We start from the raw sequence: 22,076 nt of genomic DNA, 5'->3' as shown, positions 1-22,076 counted from the left end.
TAAAGTAGATATATCACCTTGGTAGACATGTAAGAGCTGAAGGTGACACCTGAGGGATAGAGTGATTCATCAGTCTTTACGACCACCAGGTGGGACAAATACTGGACCTTTGTTGACAGCTGCAACAGGGGCACGGGGGGGGGGGGGGGGGGGGGGGAGTTGGGGCGAGGAAAATGTCAGTGATTGGATTTTATTATTTCAAATTTACAGAGTTGTTAGAATAAAGACTAGGCTGATAGAGGGCAAAATAAATAAATAAATAAATTATGAAAAGGAAAAGAAAAATCCTGCAGAGTTTGGAAATGTTGATTTGTGAATTAAAAATTAAATGAAATCCACAAAAGGGATTGAAATGAAGCCTAAAAAGGGGTGGGGGTGGGGGGTGGGCAGAGATAAAACAGTCATGTAATTGGTCTCTTCAAAATATGATGGTAGCAAAACTTATAACAGCTGAGAGAAGACCAGTATGTCACCTTGCTATGAAGTCACTGATCATTTTCTCCTGCTTTTGTTGTGCTCCAGCAATGGGCAATTAAGTTACTCAGGTGTGGAAAATGAATTTGACAGTCTTGAAGGGTTTATAGGAGCTCGGGTAACTTATACAAGGGACAAGATACAGACTTTGAAAATGTGCGTAGAGCAGATGAACTCACATAGTACGGATGCACAACTTGTTTATACATGTTTGTGGTTCAGATACGTGTTCTTTTTCTGAAGTGACAAATTCAACTGGGATTTTGGAAGAGTAATTCAAACCACCAGGATATTGGTCTTTACTTGTCAGATTGCATGTAAACATAAAGACAAAACTGATATTTCCAAGTAAAAAGTGTCACACTGTGGCCTTTTCATTTCAAATGACGAGCACAAAAAATACCTGGTTGAAAGGAACAAGAGACATGTGAAAAACTTCTGAATCAGCTCTTAACTGGAATTAGTTCACAAAAACTTCAAGAAATTAGGATTTTCTGTTACACTTTTCTCTTTAAGACTGTTTCATCACAGCTGCATTGTTGGATTGCACCAGTTGTTGACCAAGAACTTACCAGGACTTCAGCATAAAGTTTAATGTTTAATGAAAATAAGAATTTCATCGAGTTGGTGATAACTTAACAGGACTTCTGCGAACACTTTTCTTTCATTGGATTTCTGTGCTGAGGCTGTGCTGCCCATGACATCATTACTAGTCTACATGAAGTACTACATACAAAGAGACATGATAATGATTCATTCATTGAGATAATTATTACATCTGCTGTCTATGACATCATTACTGGATTACATGAACTACAATATACAAGGACACATGATAATGATTCACTCATTAAGATAATTAGTACAACTGCTGCTGCAGGATCTAGGAACACATCGCGGAGGCACAGATGGTCGTATGCTGTCGGTACATTTGGTAAACTGATGACGAGTGAGCTCGAGTTCATCTAAAACCCACAGAGTGTGTTATATCGGCCTCACGGATTGCAAGTAAGTTATGACTTTTGTGTCTGTCTTCTTTTTACCTTATTTAATAATATTTCATTTTTTTTAGTTAAAACTAATGAGAATAAGTCTGTGCACTTTGATTAAAACTTCATGGTAAGCTATGGCACCTGTTATCACTGATTGCTATTTTATTTTATGCTAGACAGTAGAACTGATAGATAATGATCAGAATATAGATACAGTGTATTGTTATAATGTTATGATTCTGCATGTTGAGTAATGATGCATGTGGAGTAATGATATACAGGGGCGGATTCAGGCCGTCTTCTGGGTCTTCTGGAAGACTGTCAGATTTTCAAGTTTATATTGACGGGTATTTAATTTTTTCTGTCGGAAGACGGTCAAAAATTAAGGATGGATCAACAAAGAAAATTTGGAAGACTGTCAGAATATATCTCTGGATCCGCCCCTGATATATGTTATAATTACTGTGGGTTCACTCAAACATGGTAAAATTTATTAATAGCTCAACATAATTATGTTTTGTATTGTCCGAGTAAAATGTAAATTTCACCATAAAATAATTTATCATATGTCTCATATTAGTCAGGATTTTGAATACAACTAAAATCTAGAATGTTGGTTTTAGGAATGAATTTTATTCTAAAGGAAGTCTAGTAATAGTGAGATATTATCTGCTGAAAATTTGATAATGTGACCTCTTGCAGTTGGTTGTCATGTTTTATGCACAAAAGGCCATGGTGACTCAGCAAAAGAAATTGAATTGAAATAATTATAGCTGTTTCTATTAACCAACAGGCTGTGGTTTATCATTGAAATTATCATAGTGGTTGGACTATTTGTTTTTTCTCCTTCTTTTTTTTCTTCTTTTCATAATCAAATTTGATGTTTCGATGTGAAGGGTTTTCCTATGATGCACAGGCCTATTTATGATATAATAGCAAAATAGAAATATTCTCACCTTATATATCCCAACTATGGCGACAGGCCTGGGAGAACAGAAAAAAAAATCTCAAGGTTATTTTTTAAAATCTTCCTCTTTTCTTATACTTTTAACATTAAATAACATACAAAAATGAATTTTGAAATAAATTCTCTTCCCATTGACCTACAGTCTTTGTAACATTGCATAAGTCATGATAACAGTCATTTTGTGATAATTGTTTAATGTATTTTACCCCAGGTATCGTGATTTAATGATGATTGTTAATGTCACATGTGAATGATATAGCCGTGGGCTCCCTTGAGGACATCATTTGTTTTACTACCACCTTCAGCTAAAATAATTCAGCAAAATCACAAATGTCAGCAAAATCATGAATGTCAACAAAATCATAAATGTCATCTAAATCAGAAACAATAAAATGGTAACACTCTAAGATGGTTATTGAAACAAAAACACTTTGGCACGATACAGCTGAAAAGTAAACATCTTTGCAGGTTTTTTTTTTTAAGGTTTGAATTGAAAAAAAATTATAATAGCTTGGCTGGAAATAAAGGCATAACAATATGACTTTGAGACATTTTTTCCATGCACAGTATACCTTGAAGGTTACAGGTGTGTCAAATTACTGAACATGTTATTCTCTCAGGTGTCACATGCACCTGTGTTATCCCTCCATACCACACAGTTCTGAAACCCCAGTAATTGCCGCAGCCGAGAGGTCTTTTGAAGTTTCCCCACAGCATGTCGTGGCGTGTCAGAACTATTATAGACCCATCATCAAGTTGTGCTATTTTATAGATTATATTTCAAAGGCGTGAATCTGCTGCCCGTTCTTAAGGTGGCCTATTTCCAGTGATAAACATGCAATTTTCGCATTTGTGTTGCGTTTTTATGTATTGGCTGTCAGTGAATGAATATGTTATTGCTATCATTCACTGCTTCACTGAAGCAAATGGATGCATAGCTAGGACAAGTCTGAAAGTGCAATCCAGGTACATTTTCTGTGGATATTTTATGTGATACTGTTATATAGAGAGATTTGGAAATATTAACATTTGTTTGATAGAAAACCCTAGGCATCCTGCTGTTCCACACTTAATGATGTGGTTAAGACACATGCTGTGTAGAAATGCTAATCTCTTGGTGACAGGTGAGACAGGTGAACCATACTAAACCACTGACTAGATCTAGACAATACTGGGGCTGGCAGATTATAGTTATATTGACGTAATTGTTATGATGAGTGTGGTCTCTCTCTCTCTCTCTCTCTCTCTCTCTCTCTGTGTTTATGTATGCATGCAATTTAATTTAATAACTGTTATGATAACAAAAATCTATAGATTCTCCACTTGTTAGAGACAAAGTGACAGTTTTTCTCAAATGAAATGGTTGCCTGTTAATTCAGAGAAACTGTCTGTTTCCTGTAGATAGTCTGTAGATAGTCTTAAAACTGTTTCAATGAGCTTATTCTTGTACTGAACCTAATTGTGTTCAATTTGTCAACTGAAAAGTGCAAAGTTAACCCCCCCCCCCAGTCTTCACGCATACACACAGGTGCATTGATGCAATCACACAAACATGCACATGCACATAGCTACACACATACACACACATACACACACAGAATCCACTACTTTCAGTGTAAAAATAATGATAATTTAATGAACCACTTGCTGTTTGCTTGTATCTATAGTGTAGTACAGTGAAAAGTTAGGGACCTAGCTTACTCTGCCCCTCCCCTCCTCTCCTCCCCCCTCCCCTCCCCCTCCTCCCCCCACACACCAACAGCCTACCAAAAAACGGGGCACATTTCACCCAGCAAATATCTGATCACAAAAACAAATACAATCCATTTATGAGGCCACAATCTAGTTTACTGTCAACACCAGTAGCCTAAATACACAGCTGGACTTTTCAGCCGTATTTACCCATTCCTGCTTTTGTATCCACGAGTTGACGGATTGACTGTGTTCACTTCTTTAAATATTGACTGTTAACTTCCAATGTTATACTTAAAGAAGTGAGCTTTTTTTTTTTTTGGGTGTGTTCACTTCAAGAATTAATTTGTGTTATACTTGGGGAATTAAGTCATGGGAATGTTTATATCAAGAATAATATACTTAGTGTTAAACTTGGCAAAGTAAACTTTTGGGCATATATATTTACTTCGAGATCAGTCCACTTATCATCATATCTTAAAAGATTTGAGTGAAGTTCTTATAGATTATATGTGAATTGTTGATTTATATATCTTTCTTATTTTCTGTTATGGATATTAATGAAAGTTAGGCTTACAGGGGTATAAAATTGACTTCCATTTCACATTCCACATCTTTCTCTGAAATATTCTCAAAAATAAATAAAACAATCTATGAAAACAGTGAATTAAATACCCTCATCACTGATGAAGAGTCGATATCATGGCTTTTTCAGGTAAAGCCATGTTGAGTCTCTTTAAAAATGATAAATTAACTATTTAACAGTACACATTAACTGTACCATACTCCCCTTCCTCCCTCCCCTGTGTTGGCTCCATTAAGGCCTTGTTACCAGTGGGATACACCTTAATCCCCCATTGACCTGCCAGTAGCCTCTCCTCCCCCTCACAGTGGGGGCCACCACAATTAAACCCATTACTTCACTAGCTGGGACTGAACTGCCTTTGTCAGCCTCAGCAGGATAGGGTGTGTTCAGTGAGCCTTTCTTGTTAGTGGGCTATTTTATATATACGTGTGTGTGTGTGTGTGTGTGTGTGAGAGAGAGAGAGAGAGAGAGAGAGAGAGATTGGTCTTCACCAGATGGATGTTTGATATTTGTATAATCCACACATGTAGTCAACTCGGCCAGTTTTCTACATCTGCCTTCCTCTGATTCCCTCATTCTCTCTCTCTCTCTCTCTCTCTCTCTCTCTCTCTCTCTCTCTCTCTCACATACATGCATACACACACACACACACACACACACACACTCACACACACACACACAGATGCAAACACACACACATAGGCCTTGTCACATATGCATGCTATCTCTTTCTCATTCACTTTCTCTTGCACACAACTTCTCATCCTTCTCTGCCCTTTCCCCCTCTCTCCTTCCCCATGAAACATGACCACTTTATCACCACTTTCCCTTCCCCCTCCCCCTAATTAAATGGCTGGCCGCACACTGAGCTGTCATAAGCAGCATGAGGGTTTTAGTAACTACATTAATGCACCTTACAGCTTAGAGCTTTCCACTGAGCTTCCAGTGTGTTATAGTCTGGGGAAGGAATGTCGAGTGGGCCGAGCTGGATGTATATATGTGGATACTGACATATCTAGGGGTACATAGAGTTGGTGTTTTCGTGCTGGAGAGGATATTCCTGTAGGGAGTGAGAAAAGGTAAGATGAGAGTGAGTGAGTGAGAGAGAGAGAGAGAGAGAGAGAGAGATGTGTGTGTGTGTGCGTGGGGGGGGGGGGGGGGAGATACAGGGGGAAAGACTTCCCCATACCAGGGCCACATATTAAAAATGTGCACTTTTCTCCTGCACAGGGTTTCTGTCTTTAATTAGCGAGAAACATATCTGTGAATATCTAGTGAAAAATCACTGTTTGACCCTGGCAGAGGGTAGGGAAAGAGAGAGGAGAGGGATGTATGGATAGAGCCAGAGAGAAAAAGAAACAGAGAGAAAGATGTTGAAGATGTGATATTAGATTCTCAGTGAAGTGATCTAGCCTCTGTAGCAAAATAACAGTAATGGTACCTGAATTTGATGTATTTTTAAAATTGGAAGACTCTGAGATAAAAGGCCCATCATTTATGTTATATTTTCATCCTCGGCTGTACTCGGGTGGATGATTGGGACTGGATTTTCTAATAACCAAAAGATGTCAGATTGTGACAGAAGTCAGGTCTTCCCACCTTGAGTATGATAACCTACTGGAACCTTACACTCAGGGATGACATTTTTCCTTATTTTGGCAGATTTCCGACTTCTTGGGAGCCAAAATATCATTGCCCTAGTCGGCCACCTGGACCCCACGCCATATTTCTGTCTTTTTCACTAAATGACAGTCTCCTCCCTGTACACTAATTGTCAATATGTACCTGCTGTATGATAATATCACCCTGAGGGTCAAAGTATACTGGAAAATCATCTCTCTATTATCTCTATTATCATATCTCTAGCAAAACTGTCCATTTCTGGCAGCATAGAGGTAAATATCTTATAGACGAAAACTCACTTCTACAATGTGAAACTCCTGGTGAGAGCGATTCTGTCTGGTGATCATCCACCTTGACGTTGATTTTCTCGATATTGATTAATATAAATGCAAATTGGTCATTTCACATCGTGAGATTCTCATTCACGTAAGTTTTTCATTTCTGAGTGTTTTGGATAAAGTTCAGGATTTCATCTAAACTGCAGTTTGAGATATGAGGTGAAGGTGCGTGGGATTCAGTTGATTCTGATTCATTATTTGGCAATGTTTTAAAATTACTTTGTAGCATGATAGAAAACTAACTTAATAAAGCTTTATTTCATTACTTCAGGTTGTGCTGTCCAACATAGCAGTACATTTCTCAATTTCTCAGTCACCTTTCAAATAGTTTGATTGGTCAAATGAAAAATAAAAAACTAGTGAATTTCCCTCCATTTCTCTCTCTCTCTCTCATCCAACTTAACACACACACACACAAACATACACACAAATGCGTGCGCGCACATATACCCACACACACACACACCCCTTCACTGAGTTGGTATGAGCGTGCATATAAGTTTGTGGATATGTGTAAAAGAAAGAGATGGAGAGACTGCCAGTTTTCCAGGCATCACAGATAAACTTATCAGTGAAGGTATCTCCATTTAACATTATTATTCTTATCAGGCGGGGGAACTAAAAGAAAACGAACACCCATTATTGACATTCTGATCATACTAGGTGATAGTAGAATCTGGACCAGAGAATTATAGTCGTCAAGAGACGCGGAGTATCAGTTTTTGGATCTAGACACAGTGAAGAGTGGTGCCACTCAAGTGGATGATTTATGGCGTTAAAACAAAAACATTGTTGTTCAGACATAGCTGTGAAGCTTGTTAGTCATGTCGTTACATTGTGTTCTGATATGTTGTCTTGATATGGGCTCACATTGCAATGTCTTTGCTGATGGAGTGTCTTTGCTACCTAATTTGGGCTCTGCCTCCCTAATTTTGGCATATTTTTGCCTTTTTATTTATGATTATATTTGTTACAAAAACTTATTCAACTAGTCTTCAACTAACTGTTTATTAATTTAAAAGCAATATAACGGGAGAATAAACTCAAAGGCAAGTCGGTTATGATAAATAAGCATTATGATAAATAAGCATAATATGGACAACATTAAGAAATATAGCTTCATGTTTATTATGGTATTTATTTATTAATTTAAATTATTTATTATCCAACAGTCCCTGCATGTCAACTAGGGTTCAGCAAACTACTAAATAAAAGCAAAAATTTAATGCAGAAATTCAACATTTTCTCAACATTTATCAGTCTCAAAGAGCCCCAGAGCCCTGGCAATAATATAAGAACACCAAGTCATTTCTTTGTAGTTTTTATTACAGCCCAAAAATCATGTCTGCAAAAGCTGTGAAACAGGAGACTCTATTCAAGGACATCTCAGACCTAGGGACCACTCCCAGAGACTATCATACTAACATTGGATCGAACTATCTCCAAGGGGATTCTCGCTTAATTGCAATTACCTTGGGCAGCTGAGATGTCTGTCACGCCTGCTGAGGCTGATAGGGGGTAATTAACTATCATTTAGCAGCTTTAGTGGATGCCCCAGATGTCTTTAGAAGCCGCTTGGGCTGAAAGCAATTTAGCGAGGGACCCTGTGGAGTTGGACCGATCCTGTTAGATCAATCTGGGGATGGGAACCCAGTCCTAATCTCAGCTGGATCTGTAAAATTCAAACATTCTCAGTAATCCAAAACAAATAGTCTGCCCTTTCAGTGGAGGTATTCCAGTCATTTGTCTTGTTTTGTTTGGTTTCATTACCTCACGACTGCCGGTGAATGCAATGGATTTAAATGTTTTTAATATCTTGGGAGAGAAAATCAATAACTGTACATAGAAGGGAGTAGGTGAAGGGAAATTACATGTAACCTGTGGTGTGGTGACAAGACAAAGCTGGTAGTAGTAGAGAGTCTTATCACCTGAGGCTGGGTTGACAAAATGACTCCAGCCTGAAAGCTGGTCTAAAAATTTAGCTCCAAAATTTAGCTGATTTATTTGAAGGTAAGTCTACAGTGGTCACTGTGAGTTTTAGAGGACATGGGAAAGTTATTAGTAAGGGTGCATTCCCAGAGATTTAGATGGATCCAGAGATTTAGATTTAGATCGACCTAACTCCCTGAGGTTTCACGCAAAATTGCAGTCAGCTGAGCGCACACCCCCTTACAGCTTTTAGTAGGCGGGACAGACGCTTAAGCCGGCTAAGCTGACAGTAATCCAGTGAGACTCCTCACAGGGATAGATCGATCTAAAATCTATGGGAATTTGGTCTAAGACTGCATTCCCATAACCTTATCGTACTAGCAGGATTGATATATCTCAGCAGGGATTCTTGTTAAGACTTCAGAGCTGCTTTCTCAGTAAGCTGAAAGCAATTCAGCGAAAATCCCCTGGTAGATGGGCCGATCAAGGTAGATCGTTCCAGGTATGGGAATGGGGTCTTAGTCTTAAAGGTCACTTGGACAGTATTCAGAACACATTTACTTTATTTTTGTCTCCAAGGGCATGTGCAAGAGGCTCTTCTAGAAATTAAAGCAGTTAGAAATTAAAACTTGCCAAACAGATTTAATTAGTCATAAAAATGCTCCATATTTTTTTTCATGTACTGAATGCTAATCACTCAAACTTACCAAATTTAGATTATTAGAAAAAAGGTCCATGTTTTTTTTTCTACCTAGAACCCGTGTTAGAGGCTCTGAATGACATTGCTATCATTCAAACTTACGCAAGAGGCTTCTGAAAGATCCTTCTTTAAGCTGATATCAGTGCCAAGACGCCAGTGTTTCTTCCCACTTCCTAGCAATTACTCATGCTAGTTGACATCTGCCAAAACTAGCAGTGAGGAAAACCTGCGGTGGATTCCGTGGTTTTCTGTATGAAATGTAGGCCTGGGAGCAAGTCTTTTTTTGTTATTTTCACTTCGTTTTGAGCTGCTGATAAATGGTTGCTTTGGTTATTAACAGTGAGAAAAAAATTTAGAAAAGTGACGGTGAATGTTTAATGGTATTATATGGAAATGTCTAAGGGCTTGGCCATAATTTCTGGTAATTTTCGTCTTATTTCTTGATAAACTACAGAATGCATACCTTTATTGTTCAGGGGACTGTCAATGTTATAAGAGGTTGTTACACATCAGAACAAATGGCAGAAAAATGACTACATTTTTTTAATGATTCAATATCCAAGTAGGAGGTTGATATTTTTTCTTCTCATTTCTTCTCATCTTACATCATTGGTTCATGTTAACATCTCTGCTTATTGCCTAACATCTCTGAGTGAAAGTTTTCATTGGGTTTACTGATTCTGGCATGTAATTTGAGAAAGTGACAAGATAATTGGTGATTTTTTGTACCCTGAATATCCCCGTGTGGTTTTAGGTGTTTGTTGCTATTGACACTGAGCACAGCAAGGGGATTTTGCTATAAAATGTGTTTGATCCTAGGTTTGAACCCCAGGGTGATTTCTTAGAGATGACTCTTAATGCATGTGCAAAATCTGGCAGAATTATTTTGAAAATTTTTTTCTCCTCATATTCATTTTCTTAGGAAAGGGTAGAAGGAAAAAAATGTCTGTTTTTTTTTGTCTGATCAGGAGTGGCAGAATGACCAGTTTTGCATTTTTATTCTCTTTTTTTTTTTCAAAGCATTTTTTTCATAATATAATGGAGGTGGAATAGAAGTGTATTCAACCACAATATATCATTACATAGATAAATAAATCAATATAATTCAAGCTGATTATAGAAATGTGTACTAAGGAAGGGGATGGGGGGAGGGGGAGGAGACTCAGAGGCTAAGAAATATTTCCTCCAATTTTCTCTACTATTTTCCAACATTCTCTAGTGATATGATTTATTTGTCAGCCGTCATTTTATCAATTGCTGACACCCCGGCACTGGCAGGTAGTCCTTCAGAACAAATGTCAGAGCCATTAACTGCTGACTGAGAAAGAAATCCACTTGAGATTTTCCCCATCTCTTTTTTTGCTTTCTAAGATTATGTCAAAATGCCAATTCTCATTTGGAGTACTTATGTAAGTACTGTGATGTATTGGTAAAAATAGCGGTGCGTAGTCAGTGGGATTAGAGCTGATGAATGCAACTTCATGCTGTCAGTTACACAACATCTAGGATGTATTAGCTTGTTATTTAATGTTTTTTATAGTTAATGCCAAAATGCCAATCTTCAGTTGGAACGTTATTGTTGATTAGAGAGCTGTGTATACTGTTGTTATACTATGCATTTTATGTGAATAAATTTTGAAAAAAAATAAAACATTTTTTTTTTTTTTTTGGTCATGCTTGACAAAAGATTTTTGAAACATTCTGAATTCTGAAATGATGCAGTAGTCAAGTCAGAAAATGTGAGGAATGAAGATTCAAGAAAATTTAGGTTACCAATAAAAATGAGATATTCGAAACTTTTAAAACCATATCTTTAGATGGTTAATTTTAGTAAAGCATAAACTCTTGGACTGCTTTACTGACAAACTATAGCCCTGTCTAACTTTCTGAATGAAATTTTAGTCTACTTAGACCCAAGCTAAGTCTGCCAGTCAGCAGTTCTTCAATTAATAAATGGAATTTTGTGCATTTCTAAATTTGATTAATCTTTTCATTTGGTTTTGTGAATATGTTTAAAGGAAATAACATTATTATATAATATGTTTTATAGTTAAGTCAGGAGAATCATTCTGCCAACTGTTATTGTATGCTGTAAGCCAGTCTGTGATGAAATCAGAAGGGTATTAAAATCCATACTTGCAGTCTACAGTGACTTCATAATGTGTGTTTGCAGTTTGTGAGATTGTGTCAGTTTTCCAGAACTAAGTGGAAAGTTTTGTATGCTTTTCTGGTCTTGTTTTCTTCACATAAGGCCACACTTTTTTATTTTTATGGATGACATCCTCTGGGGACCCCAAGATCGGTGCGAGCGGGCGAAAAAAAAAAAAAAAAACAGTCCAAAAAAAAAAAAAAAAAAAAAAAAAACTGCTTAAGAAAAATTATGTTTTCAGTACACAGCTGGAAACACTAATTTACCACAGAAACACGTATCAAACTAACAACATGTCTTTATCCATGCTCTCAAAATATTAAAGCATTGTGAATAGGGCCTACTTCGTAGAAAGGTAAAAAGTCATGAATATATATATGCTGCATATTACCAAATCTATTTAAGGTTATTTCATGCATTCTGTTGGTATAGCAATCAATAAAACAAATATCAAATAAACAGCGTGTCTTTATTTGTACTCTCAGAAAATTTAAGCATTGTGAACACTTCACAGAATTGTTAAAAAATGAAGCAAAGATAGGCCTATGCTTCCTACTACCAAATCTAAAAAAGGTAATTTCGGTCGATGCCATTTTGTCTACTTCGACTCACACGTAGCAGCCAACTATTGGGTGGCCTGTCCAACCTTCAGTCCACCAAATACCAAGACGCTCTTGTCGACCCTTTTTTCGCTACAAAAAAACCCTGGTAAGCCTATGTGCTGCTTTGGACAGAATGTCACTGAAATTTTCCGGGCGATGATCGCTGGCCGCGGCCAGCCTTTCGTATAATTGTAAAAAGGTGATATCTCCATGTCCAATATCAATGGCAAACCAATCCAAAACGACGGCCCCCGTTCTCTTTATGACTTTAATTGTCGTGTATTTTGAAATTAATGCTAGAGATGAATTTGACGGCAAAGCGGCCATATTTCCACGTGGTGATAATACGCATGCGCAGAAAGCTCATTTTCCGCACTCGGAACTACTCGGATGTCTCCGCAGTCGACAATGACAGCATGGAGCTTGCGGAATTAGCCGAGGATTGCCGATTGCATTTTCCGGCAAATTCAATAAAGACGTTTGCGACAACCGACTTCCTTGGGGGGGGGGGGGGGGGGGGGGGGGGGGGGGGGGGGGGGGGGGGGGGGGGGGGGGGGGGTATTTTTTTTTTTTTTTTTTTTTGGAGAACGGTTGAAAATCGGTGCGCGCGCAGGATGTCATCCATAAAATTAAAAAAGTGTGGCCTAAGTATGCAAAATGTGTTAGTCACCAATAGATCAGAACAACACTGACAAACAGTTTGGTATAAAATCTAATAGATCTTAGGTAGAAATGACGTAATACTTTGTTGATTTCTTTGGTTTTGCTGATGATGGTGGTTTTGTAGTCAGAATTGAGAAAAGTAATATTTGAGAAAAGAAAAGCATATTTGGTAAAAGAAAATAAAGGAGCAAAAAGGAAGGAAAGAAAGAGATAATTGTGAAAAGAAAGAAAAAGTGAAAGTTATTATTAGAGAGTTATATGACTGTTGGTCATGGAAGGAAGGAGAGCAGCAGAAAAGAGAGAATGGAAAAGAGATATTCTGAAAGAGTGAGGAGAAAAATGGTAAGAAAAACTCAAAAACAACTTCAACATTTTCATTGTAATCAGAGTTCAGAACTTTGAAAGCATGCCTTTGTTAGCTAACAGTTCACAACAGCAGGGGAGGGAACTATACTGACATGGTAGACAGTCGAGAATTTTTTCTCAGTGTGAAGTTAGATTTACGTTTTCTGGTTGAAACAGCTGTTGACAGTGTGAGCGGAAAAAAGGGTGAGAGATTTAGTTGACATGTTGTTCCGAAATTTGTAAAATTGACAAATTATGACAGATATAAGCGTGAACACATGTTATTTACTAGGGATATGTCAACATCGTTCATGTCTAAAATTACAGCTGTTTTTATTTTTCTTAAGTACTAGTACTTTCAATGTTTTGTGTCCTGTAACCTTGACCCCACCTGACTCAATAGAGTACACTTTAATTTACGTAATCCTCCTTTTGTGTAAGTATAGATTTGAATAAATATATGCTAAATTCACAAAAAGCTCAAATGAAATTTATTTTTTGTTCAGAAATGCTTTGTTAATAAAAATGATAAGGTTGACACAAGTTATGAAAATTTAGTTGACCTTTTTGTCAGAGACTAAATGAAAGTGATGAGATGCTCATCATATAAATCAGCAAAATCCATAAAATGTTAGAAAAGTGAGGCATTTTGAAAATATTAGTTTACATTTAATGCAAGGCTTAGGTAACGATGGAGAGATTCAGGTTTAAATGCTTCAACCTTATTATGTTGTACTGACAAAAAAAAAAGTTTTTTTTTTTTTTTTTTTTTTTTTTTTTTGCCTGAATCTCTTCAGACATAATTAGACATGATCTGCAGAATCAAGGAATTCCAAAACTTTGAGCTAATCCTGAGATTTGTCAAGTTGAAGTGTTTGGTCTCATGAGAAATGTTCTGAAAAAAGAAAAGAACAGGAAAAAAAAAACAGGCACATGTCTGCATAAGAATAATCTCTGAGATGGAAACTTTGCCAAGCTCTGAGCTCATGGAGTTCACTCCCTCTCCTACAGCACATACAAACATGTAGCAACGCCTCTTACAGCTCTTTGCTCCTCCACTCGTGACTAACGAGACTAATTATCTCGGTTCCTTGAAGACCGAGAAGTCTGAGAAAGCGGTCGCCTGGCGTACAGTCCTATTGTCCCCCATTTGTGCCAAACCAACACCGTTTACGCCAAAGCGCCTGTTTAACTGTAAGAGCTGTCACTTCTGATTTGCAGTTCACACAAAATAGCTGAGATCTTGCAGCTTAGGAGGAAGATAAAATTACAGCGACGACAAATTCTCTGTAGGACCCCTGCACACCCTGCTGGTGTGGATTTTTAATGGGCTTTTAAACATCATATGTGTCATTAATATGTGTTGTGAAGAAAGCAGTAGTTTAATAGAGTGATTATATGGGAGGAGAGACGGGTCTAGTTCACATTTGAATGAGCATAGACTGCTGAGTGGGTAATATAAGGCTACAGGAATAATTTAAAAAATATCAATATTTATATATATATATATATATATATATATATATATATATATATATATATATATATATATATATATATATATATATATATAAAGATGTTATAGAACAAGTGAAATTTGGTACCAGAAGCTTTAATTTTCAATTTTTATTTTTTGACTGTGAATGTCAGTTGGTTTATTTGTAGACAAAGGCTCTATTCCCATAGATTTTAGATCGATCTATCCCCGCGGGGAGTCTCACTAGATTACTAGATTACTTTCAGATAATCCGACTTAAATGTCCTTCCCGCCTACTACAAGCTGTAAGGGGGTAATTAACTTTCGTGTCCGCCCGGCTGACAGCTATTTAGCGTGAACCTCCAGGGAGTTAGGTCGATCTAAAGTAGGTCGATCTAATCTATGGAAATGGGGTGTTAGTTCTGATGTGATAACTGCCAGGTGATGTCAGTTGGTTTATGTGCAGTCTCACTTAGTTCTGATGTGATCACAGCCAGGTGATGTCAGTTGGTTTATGTGTAGACTTAGTTCTGATGTGATCACAACCAGATAGTGGTTTATATGTTTAGGGGGGGGGGGCTTTTTCTGTAGCTGGTAACTTTTAAGGATGGGGTCTTTTTTTCTTTTTCTAAAAAAAAAGTGAGTCTTTTTATCTCCCTCAAGTTAACCCAACATGAGAAATGTGTAAACATGAGTTTGTGTACATAAATCAAATTCGATTCAGTGTGGACTTTATATTTTTGGCCAAGTGGCCTGATATCTTCTTTTATTTTAGATCTGTTTTGAAGAGAGCCTTGGTGAACAGGAAGACTTAGACTGGGTTCCCATACCTAGATAGATCCTACAGGATCGATCCATCTCCTAGGGGTTTCATGCTAAATTGCTTTCTACTTATGCGGATTTGATGTCCGGCACACCTACCAAAGCTGCTATTTAAAGGATAATTAATTACCTCCTAGCAGCTTCAGTAGGCATTCCAGACATCTAAGCCGTTTAAGTTGATTGCAATTTAGTGAGAACCCCTTTGGAGATTGATCGCTTCACATTTAGTACGATAGGGTCTGGGAATGGTCCCTTATGAGTAAAGGAAACTGAAGCAGTTTGAATAAAATTCATAATATTTTTTTAACAGCAGGGATGTATTGGGTTGTGATTTTTGGAACCAGATTTGTCTGAAAAAAAGTACTGTTTCAGGACAACAAAATAGTAGACTTGATTTGGATTTGATTTTTTTTTTTAAATTGGCCTCTGTAGACTGTAGTTCCTGGAAGACTATCAGATTGGACAACTGGTTTCAACTGATTACTGCACGTATTACAGTATTGTAAGAAAAACAATATTCTTTTACCAGTTGTCATTGGGCAATGCTGAAAGCAATGTCATTGAAAATATGGGTGATTTTTTAAATATTTTGTTGTTATATAATAAAATGGGCATCGAGCTAAATGTGTTCATTATGCTTTTTTTCTGCAGTGATGCTTTTTATTTATCAGTTCATCTGCAAAGTTTTGGAACACTCATAGACAAATTACTTGAGGGTGCAACTTTCAACAACAAAATTCTGTGCAGCTCTGATTTAAAAAAAAATGATGCTGAATAAATATGCCGATTTTGTTTGATCACTCGATTTTGACAACAGAATGGGAGAGTCTCTGGGAGTTTGAATAAACATACAATAAAGCTAAATGTTAAATGGCTTTTTTCCTTGATTTTTTAAAGTTTTCTAGGATTAACTTACAAGAAAAAGAAGTGAATCATTTCCTAAGAGACCAACTGAGGTTGATTTTCCTTGAGGCATTGACCCTTCATATTAAAATGTCTTGATCAAATACTAGTACACATTCAGTTAGTCTGTTCAAGGTACAGTTAACTTTTTACCACCTCTGCAGGAGAGACAATGAAAAAACCTAGTTCAGCCTGTCTTATGGTTATTTTCATTTCTCACAGATGCCAAGTAACGGGGGATGATTCAGAGCCTCGAGGCAGTGTCAGCATCAACTGATGTGAAAACCATGAAGGGATAAAGTCACGTGAGGAGGTGAGTCAGGGGGTTAGATTGGAATTGTTTTAATGAAAAAAAAAAAGAAAAAAATTTGGAATAGTTTGAATGAAAAAAAGAAAAGAAAGAAAATAATGAAATCATGTGGGCTTTAACTTCCAAAAAAAAAAAAAAAAAAAAGAAGAAGAAAAAAAACTTGATTGCCATGTGATGGGCAAAGATCAGAATAGTTTAAACCCATAAAAGAAATTTAAAGAAAGATAATAAATAAAAAAGTGAAGTTATTTTGACTTAAACATCAAGGAAGAAACCTGATTGCCATGAGAGGTTTTAGGCTAAATTCCCATACTTTAAAAAATTTATTGCCACTGAAGTTAATATTTGTCATTAAAAAATTACTATAGCCATGATAATTATATTACATACTGTGATAAAGTTTTATTCATTCTTTTTTCCAGGCCTATAACCATTTTTTTCATTTATTTAAAGAAAAAATTAATAAAATATCAAAACTTATCAATGCAACAAAATATAAAGATTATAACAAATAACCAAGGGAAGAGCTTTCCCCACCTATTGGCAAATTTCAGACTTTTTGAGAGCCAAAAATTTCATTGGCCTAGGCAGTCCCCTGGACCCCAAACCATGTTTCCTGACTTATTCGCAAAATAGCAGTCTCCTCCCTGATTTTAATCAAAATAGTAGTTATTAAAATAACATTGGGTTTCTTTCAGGTCTAGAATAGCAATGCAGCTATGTAGAAGTTGGTTAGAACCAGGTCTGCTTGTCTCTGCTGTGATGGTGCTCACTGTGCTGGGAGTGAATCCCAGGGAGGAGGACGGACTCAAGAATGCAAGGTGGGGATACAGCTCACAAATTACTTTCATTGTTTTTATTTTATTTTTTCTCTTAAACCTGGCATAGTTATTAGTATTATGTGCAGCTTTTATCTTTCTTGAACACACAGGGAAAATAACCCTTAAGAATAAATGAGTTTGTATTTGTGATGCAGTCTTGCATATTTATGGCCATCTCTCTCTATCTCTGTATCTCTCACAGGCACACACATCAAAATGATTATCCATAAAGAAGAGAGTTTGAGTGCTTGAGGCAGTTTTGTGAATTTATTGCTACATGTAGTAGTACAGGTATCTCTCTCTGACAGAAATTATCCATATAAAAGTCTGAGCCCTTGAATTTATTGTCATCTTTCTCTCATGAAAAGTATCATTAAAAAGATAATTTGAGCACTTGTAGCGCAATATTGTGAATTTATTGCTGACTCTCTTTTAAAATATAAGGCTTTTTTTTTCACGAATCGGTCTTAAAATTTTATCACTGATCTATTAGTCCCTGTTGTCAACATATCATCTTGAAGGTGACGCAGAGTTTTATTGTCCCCCTTCCCACTTGTCAAGCACGGAGCACCTGCCAATGACACCAACCATCATGTCAGTGACACTCATCAAAGTGGCGCTGGCAGGTTGGAGAGGGCTTCAACGATCCTCCAAACCAACTCTCCGCCTCGCCCTCTTTTCAGACGGACCCCAATTAAGCCTCCCATTGAGCTGTATAAAAATGTTGAACAAAGTATTACTTTCATCTCCAAACAACAAACCCTATTCATCCCACCTGTTTGAATACACATGGGAGTTCAGCCGGAATCCTTCTGGTAAATAGTCCGTTTGAATTGGAATAAATCAGATATAATATTGACTGAGGGGAGAAAGCCCCTGGCTGTATTGTAAGGACAGGAGTAATGTAGTTGATGAATAAACAGGTGCTTTTCACCCTGAGTTTCAGAGGCTACTGGAAAATTTCACAGTCAGTACTACTCCAGGGCACATCCAGGATTATTTGAAGGGGGAGGTCTGGTTTTTTAGAAATGACGCCTCAGATGCAAAACTGACCCTTGCCCCCTTAGCGTGTGGGGAGGGGCAGCTTTTGGTATTTTAGAGGGCAAATGGTGCCTTGTGGTATGCTTTATGATTCAGCTAGTCAAGATTTTAATATGAAAAGGGGTTTATTGGACAGGTTCAGAAACTGAACCGGGGGGATGGGGGGGTGGAGGGGGGGGGGTTCCAAAAAAAAAAATCCACCCCTGCAACTGTACCGTGGGGGTGGTACTGGTTGAAGTCTCTGGTTAAACCTGAACCTCAGGGTGATGCTATGACGTCGAAAATTTCAGAGATCACCCTGAATCTTGGAACTTGTAAATCCATCAGGATGAAATGATAATCACTAGCTAAATGTTTGCTATGTCAAATGCCTTACCAGATGCACTCTTTCTTCTTTTAGTATTTCCATGTTTTTTTTTTTCTTTTTTGATGATTGGTAAAAAATAAGCTGCACCCTATTCTTTTTGGTTCATATGGCTTTATTGTGATAGGCATTTCTTACACAAGCTAGCAAAGTTGCTGCTGCAGTAACTCATAAACAAGATTAAGAGAAAAATTATAATGTAAAATAGACATGACAATTGAATAGATAAATAAATTAATACAGCAATAATGAGGATGTATAGTATACATATACTAAATCTTTTTCTTTGTTCTTTGCAGGCACAGTGAAGAGGGTGTAAAGAAGGCCCTAGATTCACTGAACAGGGCACAGCGCCAGCAAGAAATTATAGAGAGACGAGAAGAAAATTTGATAAATGCGACAATCAATAATAAATTTTCTTGGGTTAATTACACAGATGGATTGCCAAATTTCTTCTTGCAAGATGAAAGAGATGCTTTGGAAAACAGTTATGCTTATAGGGAAAGTGCAAGGGTTTATGTTGGAGATAAGGGGGTATCAGAATGCATTAGAAAGATTTTGGAAAAGAAGCAATTGTCTGTTGCTGATTTTGTTGACAGTGAGGCTAGAGCCGAGTGGGAAAGGAGGAACAATAGACGAAACTTGGAGACAACTGACCAAGATTTCAAATTCCATGTGGGCGATTTCACTTTTGGGTTGTGTCAAGGGAGAGGCAAGGAAAAATGTGCATACTTTATTACTATAGAAGACCCCTTCCAACGTGCAATAAGGACTTATGAATTATGCAAACGAGAGAGATCTCACCCTGTGTGCAGTCTCCTCGATGCCACTAAAGTAACGCTACTGCAATGGACAGTGCATCATGGGAATTATTTGCTGCACCAGCTTAGTTTCCATGGCAACTACTGTGATGCCAAAGTAGAAACTGTTCCTCATAAATATAAACATGTGACCGACAAAGAGGATTTACCCTGCTGGTTTAAACAAAAATTGAAAATGGAGGAAAATTTCTCTGATGCTGATTTTTTCCATCTAACGTCATTTATAGTTCGTAACCTAGAAAAATGGTTTGCTGCAGTTGGTCTGCAAGAAGACCTGGAGGATTCTGGGAAGATTTTTCAGCACGTGCTGCAGCTGCCTTTTACAAAATGTTTCAGTGAAAAAGTCAAAAATGCCAAGTCACAGGTGGATTTCAGTCATGATGATGACAATAACAACAGGGTGAATAGAAAACCCAAAAGAACCTTGGTACCAGAAGATGAGGGTTACGATTATGAAAATGACCCCAATGTTTTGAGGTATGACTTCAGGATAGAGAAAGCCCTAGAGGCAGATAAGCTCATTTACAAGCAAGCTCAAAGAATTTTCAGGTTACAGAAACAGAGGCTTTTGAATAAAACTAAATAAAATGTGATAATGAGTATTTGAGGCCAGTGGGCAGAAGTAGTTATTTATATGTAGATTAAACGTAAAGACTTACTTGTTAAGGTGAAAAAATCAAGGCTTTTAGGTAAAACTGATGAGAAAACATTATGAAAATAATGTTATATGTAAATGTCAAAAACAACTGTTCACACACTTCAGAAACTGAGAAAAGACAAGTGCTTCTGGAAATTCCTAATTGAAAAAAAATATTTCACTTCAGAATTATTTATTGAAACAATAATTATAAATTGTTTTATTAAGTGACCAAAACCATTTAAGATCCATTGTAAAGAATGAGAGACTTCTTTCCTTCTGAACATTGATTTATTGTACTCCTCTTTTGTCATAATAAAATCTTCGTAATTGTGAAAAATATGCATAATATCAATAAGTTTAACTGTTAGTAATTCTGCATACGCAGATCATGGGATATGGAAAACCAGTGATCTTTAACAGGTTCTACACTTTAGTTGTTCTAATAACAGCTTCATTCAATGAAAGGTATTCATGTTTCTGGCAGAGGAAGAAAATTTGAGAGCACAATTTTGTATGTAAATATTGTATTTTGTATATTATTGATGTACATGTGTGTACTTTTAAGCCAATATCAACTTGATATTTATAATAAAATAAATATATTGAATGGTGATTTACATGTTTGTTGTGATTTTAAGCTCAAAGTGTTAAGCGTTGTGAAATTAACACTTATAATATTTTTTGACATAAAACAAGTTTGTTGTTTTACCAAATCTTTTTAAAGTTGTTCAAAGATTGAGGAAAATCCTCCAGGGTTAATCTAATATATCATTGTATATCACTGTGATACTCCAAATGTTGATGTTCCAGAGAATGTGCTAGGTGTGCTTCTCTATATCACCCACCACAATCATGTTATTACTCAGTGGCGATTGCAGCTATCACATCTAGCAAGTCTGAAACAATAGTTTGAAACAACAAAGAGAGTCTCAGGCTTAGGGTCATGTTTTTCATTTTCAAATTCAATATAAAATAAATACCGATAATTGTAAAATATTGTCCTTTATATCCAGATAGTATGTCCAGTTTCTAAATAAGTGCATAAGAGTAGATGCTAAGTTCACAAAGGCCTATCACGATATGAAATACACAACATGTACAGACGTAGCTTAGAACAGAGCACCTCCGACTGTAAATTTAAAAAATATACTGGACGCGTTACAAAATTTCCCAACGTCATATTCTTTATGTTTACATATTCTGCAAAGCTAAATATTTTCTCATTTCATACTTTGAAACTTATGACTGTGTTCAGAATAGAAGTTATCGTGCAGTGTACTAGCAGGATCAATCTATCTCAGTGGGGATTCTCGTTAAGGATCAGCCAATGTAATCAGTTTAATTGTCTGCCCCCCCCCCCCTCCCCGCAAAGCAACAGGAACAGCATTATGGACCACGAAATTTCTCCTACTTTATCCAAGTACTGTAAGTTACCAGGGGGGGGGGGGGGGGGGGGGGCGTAAATAAGAAATATGACGATGATGATTGATACTTTATGATTTAGTTTGTTTGTTTTTTTTCGGAAAGTGTCTCATACCTTCGGTATTTTTGAAAGAATACTGGAGGTTAGCTGTTAAAAGACGTTAAGTTTTTATTTATTTATTTATTAATTTGATAGTAAAGAAACGAAAAAAAGGGAACATTTGCATAATCAGTTAGTACATAGCTAGATCGGGTAAGCTAGCCTCTGCAATTGGAGATTCGAAGTATGGAATTTCTCTCCATTTAATCAGCTGATAAAAAAGTCTCTAATTTAGCAAGCAGCTTTTGGGGAAGCATTCTATTCTCTTAACCACGCCTCCTGGGTGTAAACATGG

At 36.9% G+C, this 22,076-nt stretch overlaps 1 protein-coding gene across 2 annotated transcripts; it reads left to right on the top strand.

The window, feature by feature from the left end:
* The first annotated feature begins 406 nt into the window (after positions 1 to 406).
* On the top strand, positions 407 to 20,872 carry LOC106166348 (uncharacterized). Of its 2 annotated transcripts, none has more exons than XM_087019234.1 (4): positions 407 to 1,482; positions 16,485 to 16,575; positions 17,271 to 17,393; positions 19,098 to 20,872. In XM_087019234.1, the coding sequence occupies exons 3-4, from the start codon at positions 17,284 to 17,286 to the stop codon at positions 20,203 to 20,205; spliced, it is 1,218 nt and encodes a 405-aa protein (XP_086875360.1). In that variant the 5' UTR covers positions 407 to 1,482; positions 16,485 to 16,575; positions 17,271 to 17,283; the 3' UTR covers positions 20,206 to 20,872. The 2 variants fall into 2 exon arrangements, with proteins under 2 accessions (XP_086875360.1, XP_086875359.1); XM_087019233.1 differs by lacking the exon at positions 407 to 1,482 and adding an exon at positions 5,439 to 5,790.
* The last annotated feature ends 1,204 nt before the right edge of the window (positions 20,873 to 22,076 follow it).

The sequence above is a fragment of the Lingula anatina genome, chromosome 8 (assembly GCF_051362555.1).
Source record: "Lingula anatina isolate TDL-2025a chromosome 8, LinAna3.0, whole genome shotgun sequence".
NCBI lineage: Eukaryota > Metazoa > Brachiopoda > Lingulata > Lingulida > Lingulidae > Lingula > Lingula anatina.
The sequence above is the reverse complement of the archived record's forward strand: the minus strand, read 5'-3'. Positions and strand labels throughout refer to the sequence as shown.

What these genes read in the sequence shown, in the direction of transcription:
- LOC106166348 (XM_087019234.1), top strand. Translation starts at nt 17,284, where the DNA reads ATGCAGCTATGTAGAAGTTGGTTAGAACCAGGTCTGCTTGTCTCTGCT. An exon ending in GACGGACTCAAGAATGCAAG is followed by an intron (nt 17,394 to 19,097) that starts GTGGGGATACAG and finishes TGTTCTTTGCAG; the next exon opens with GCACAGTGAAGAGGGTGTAA.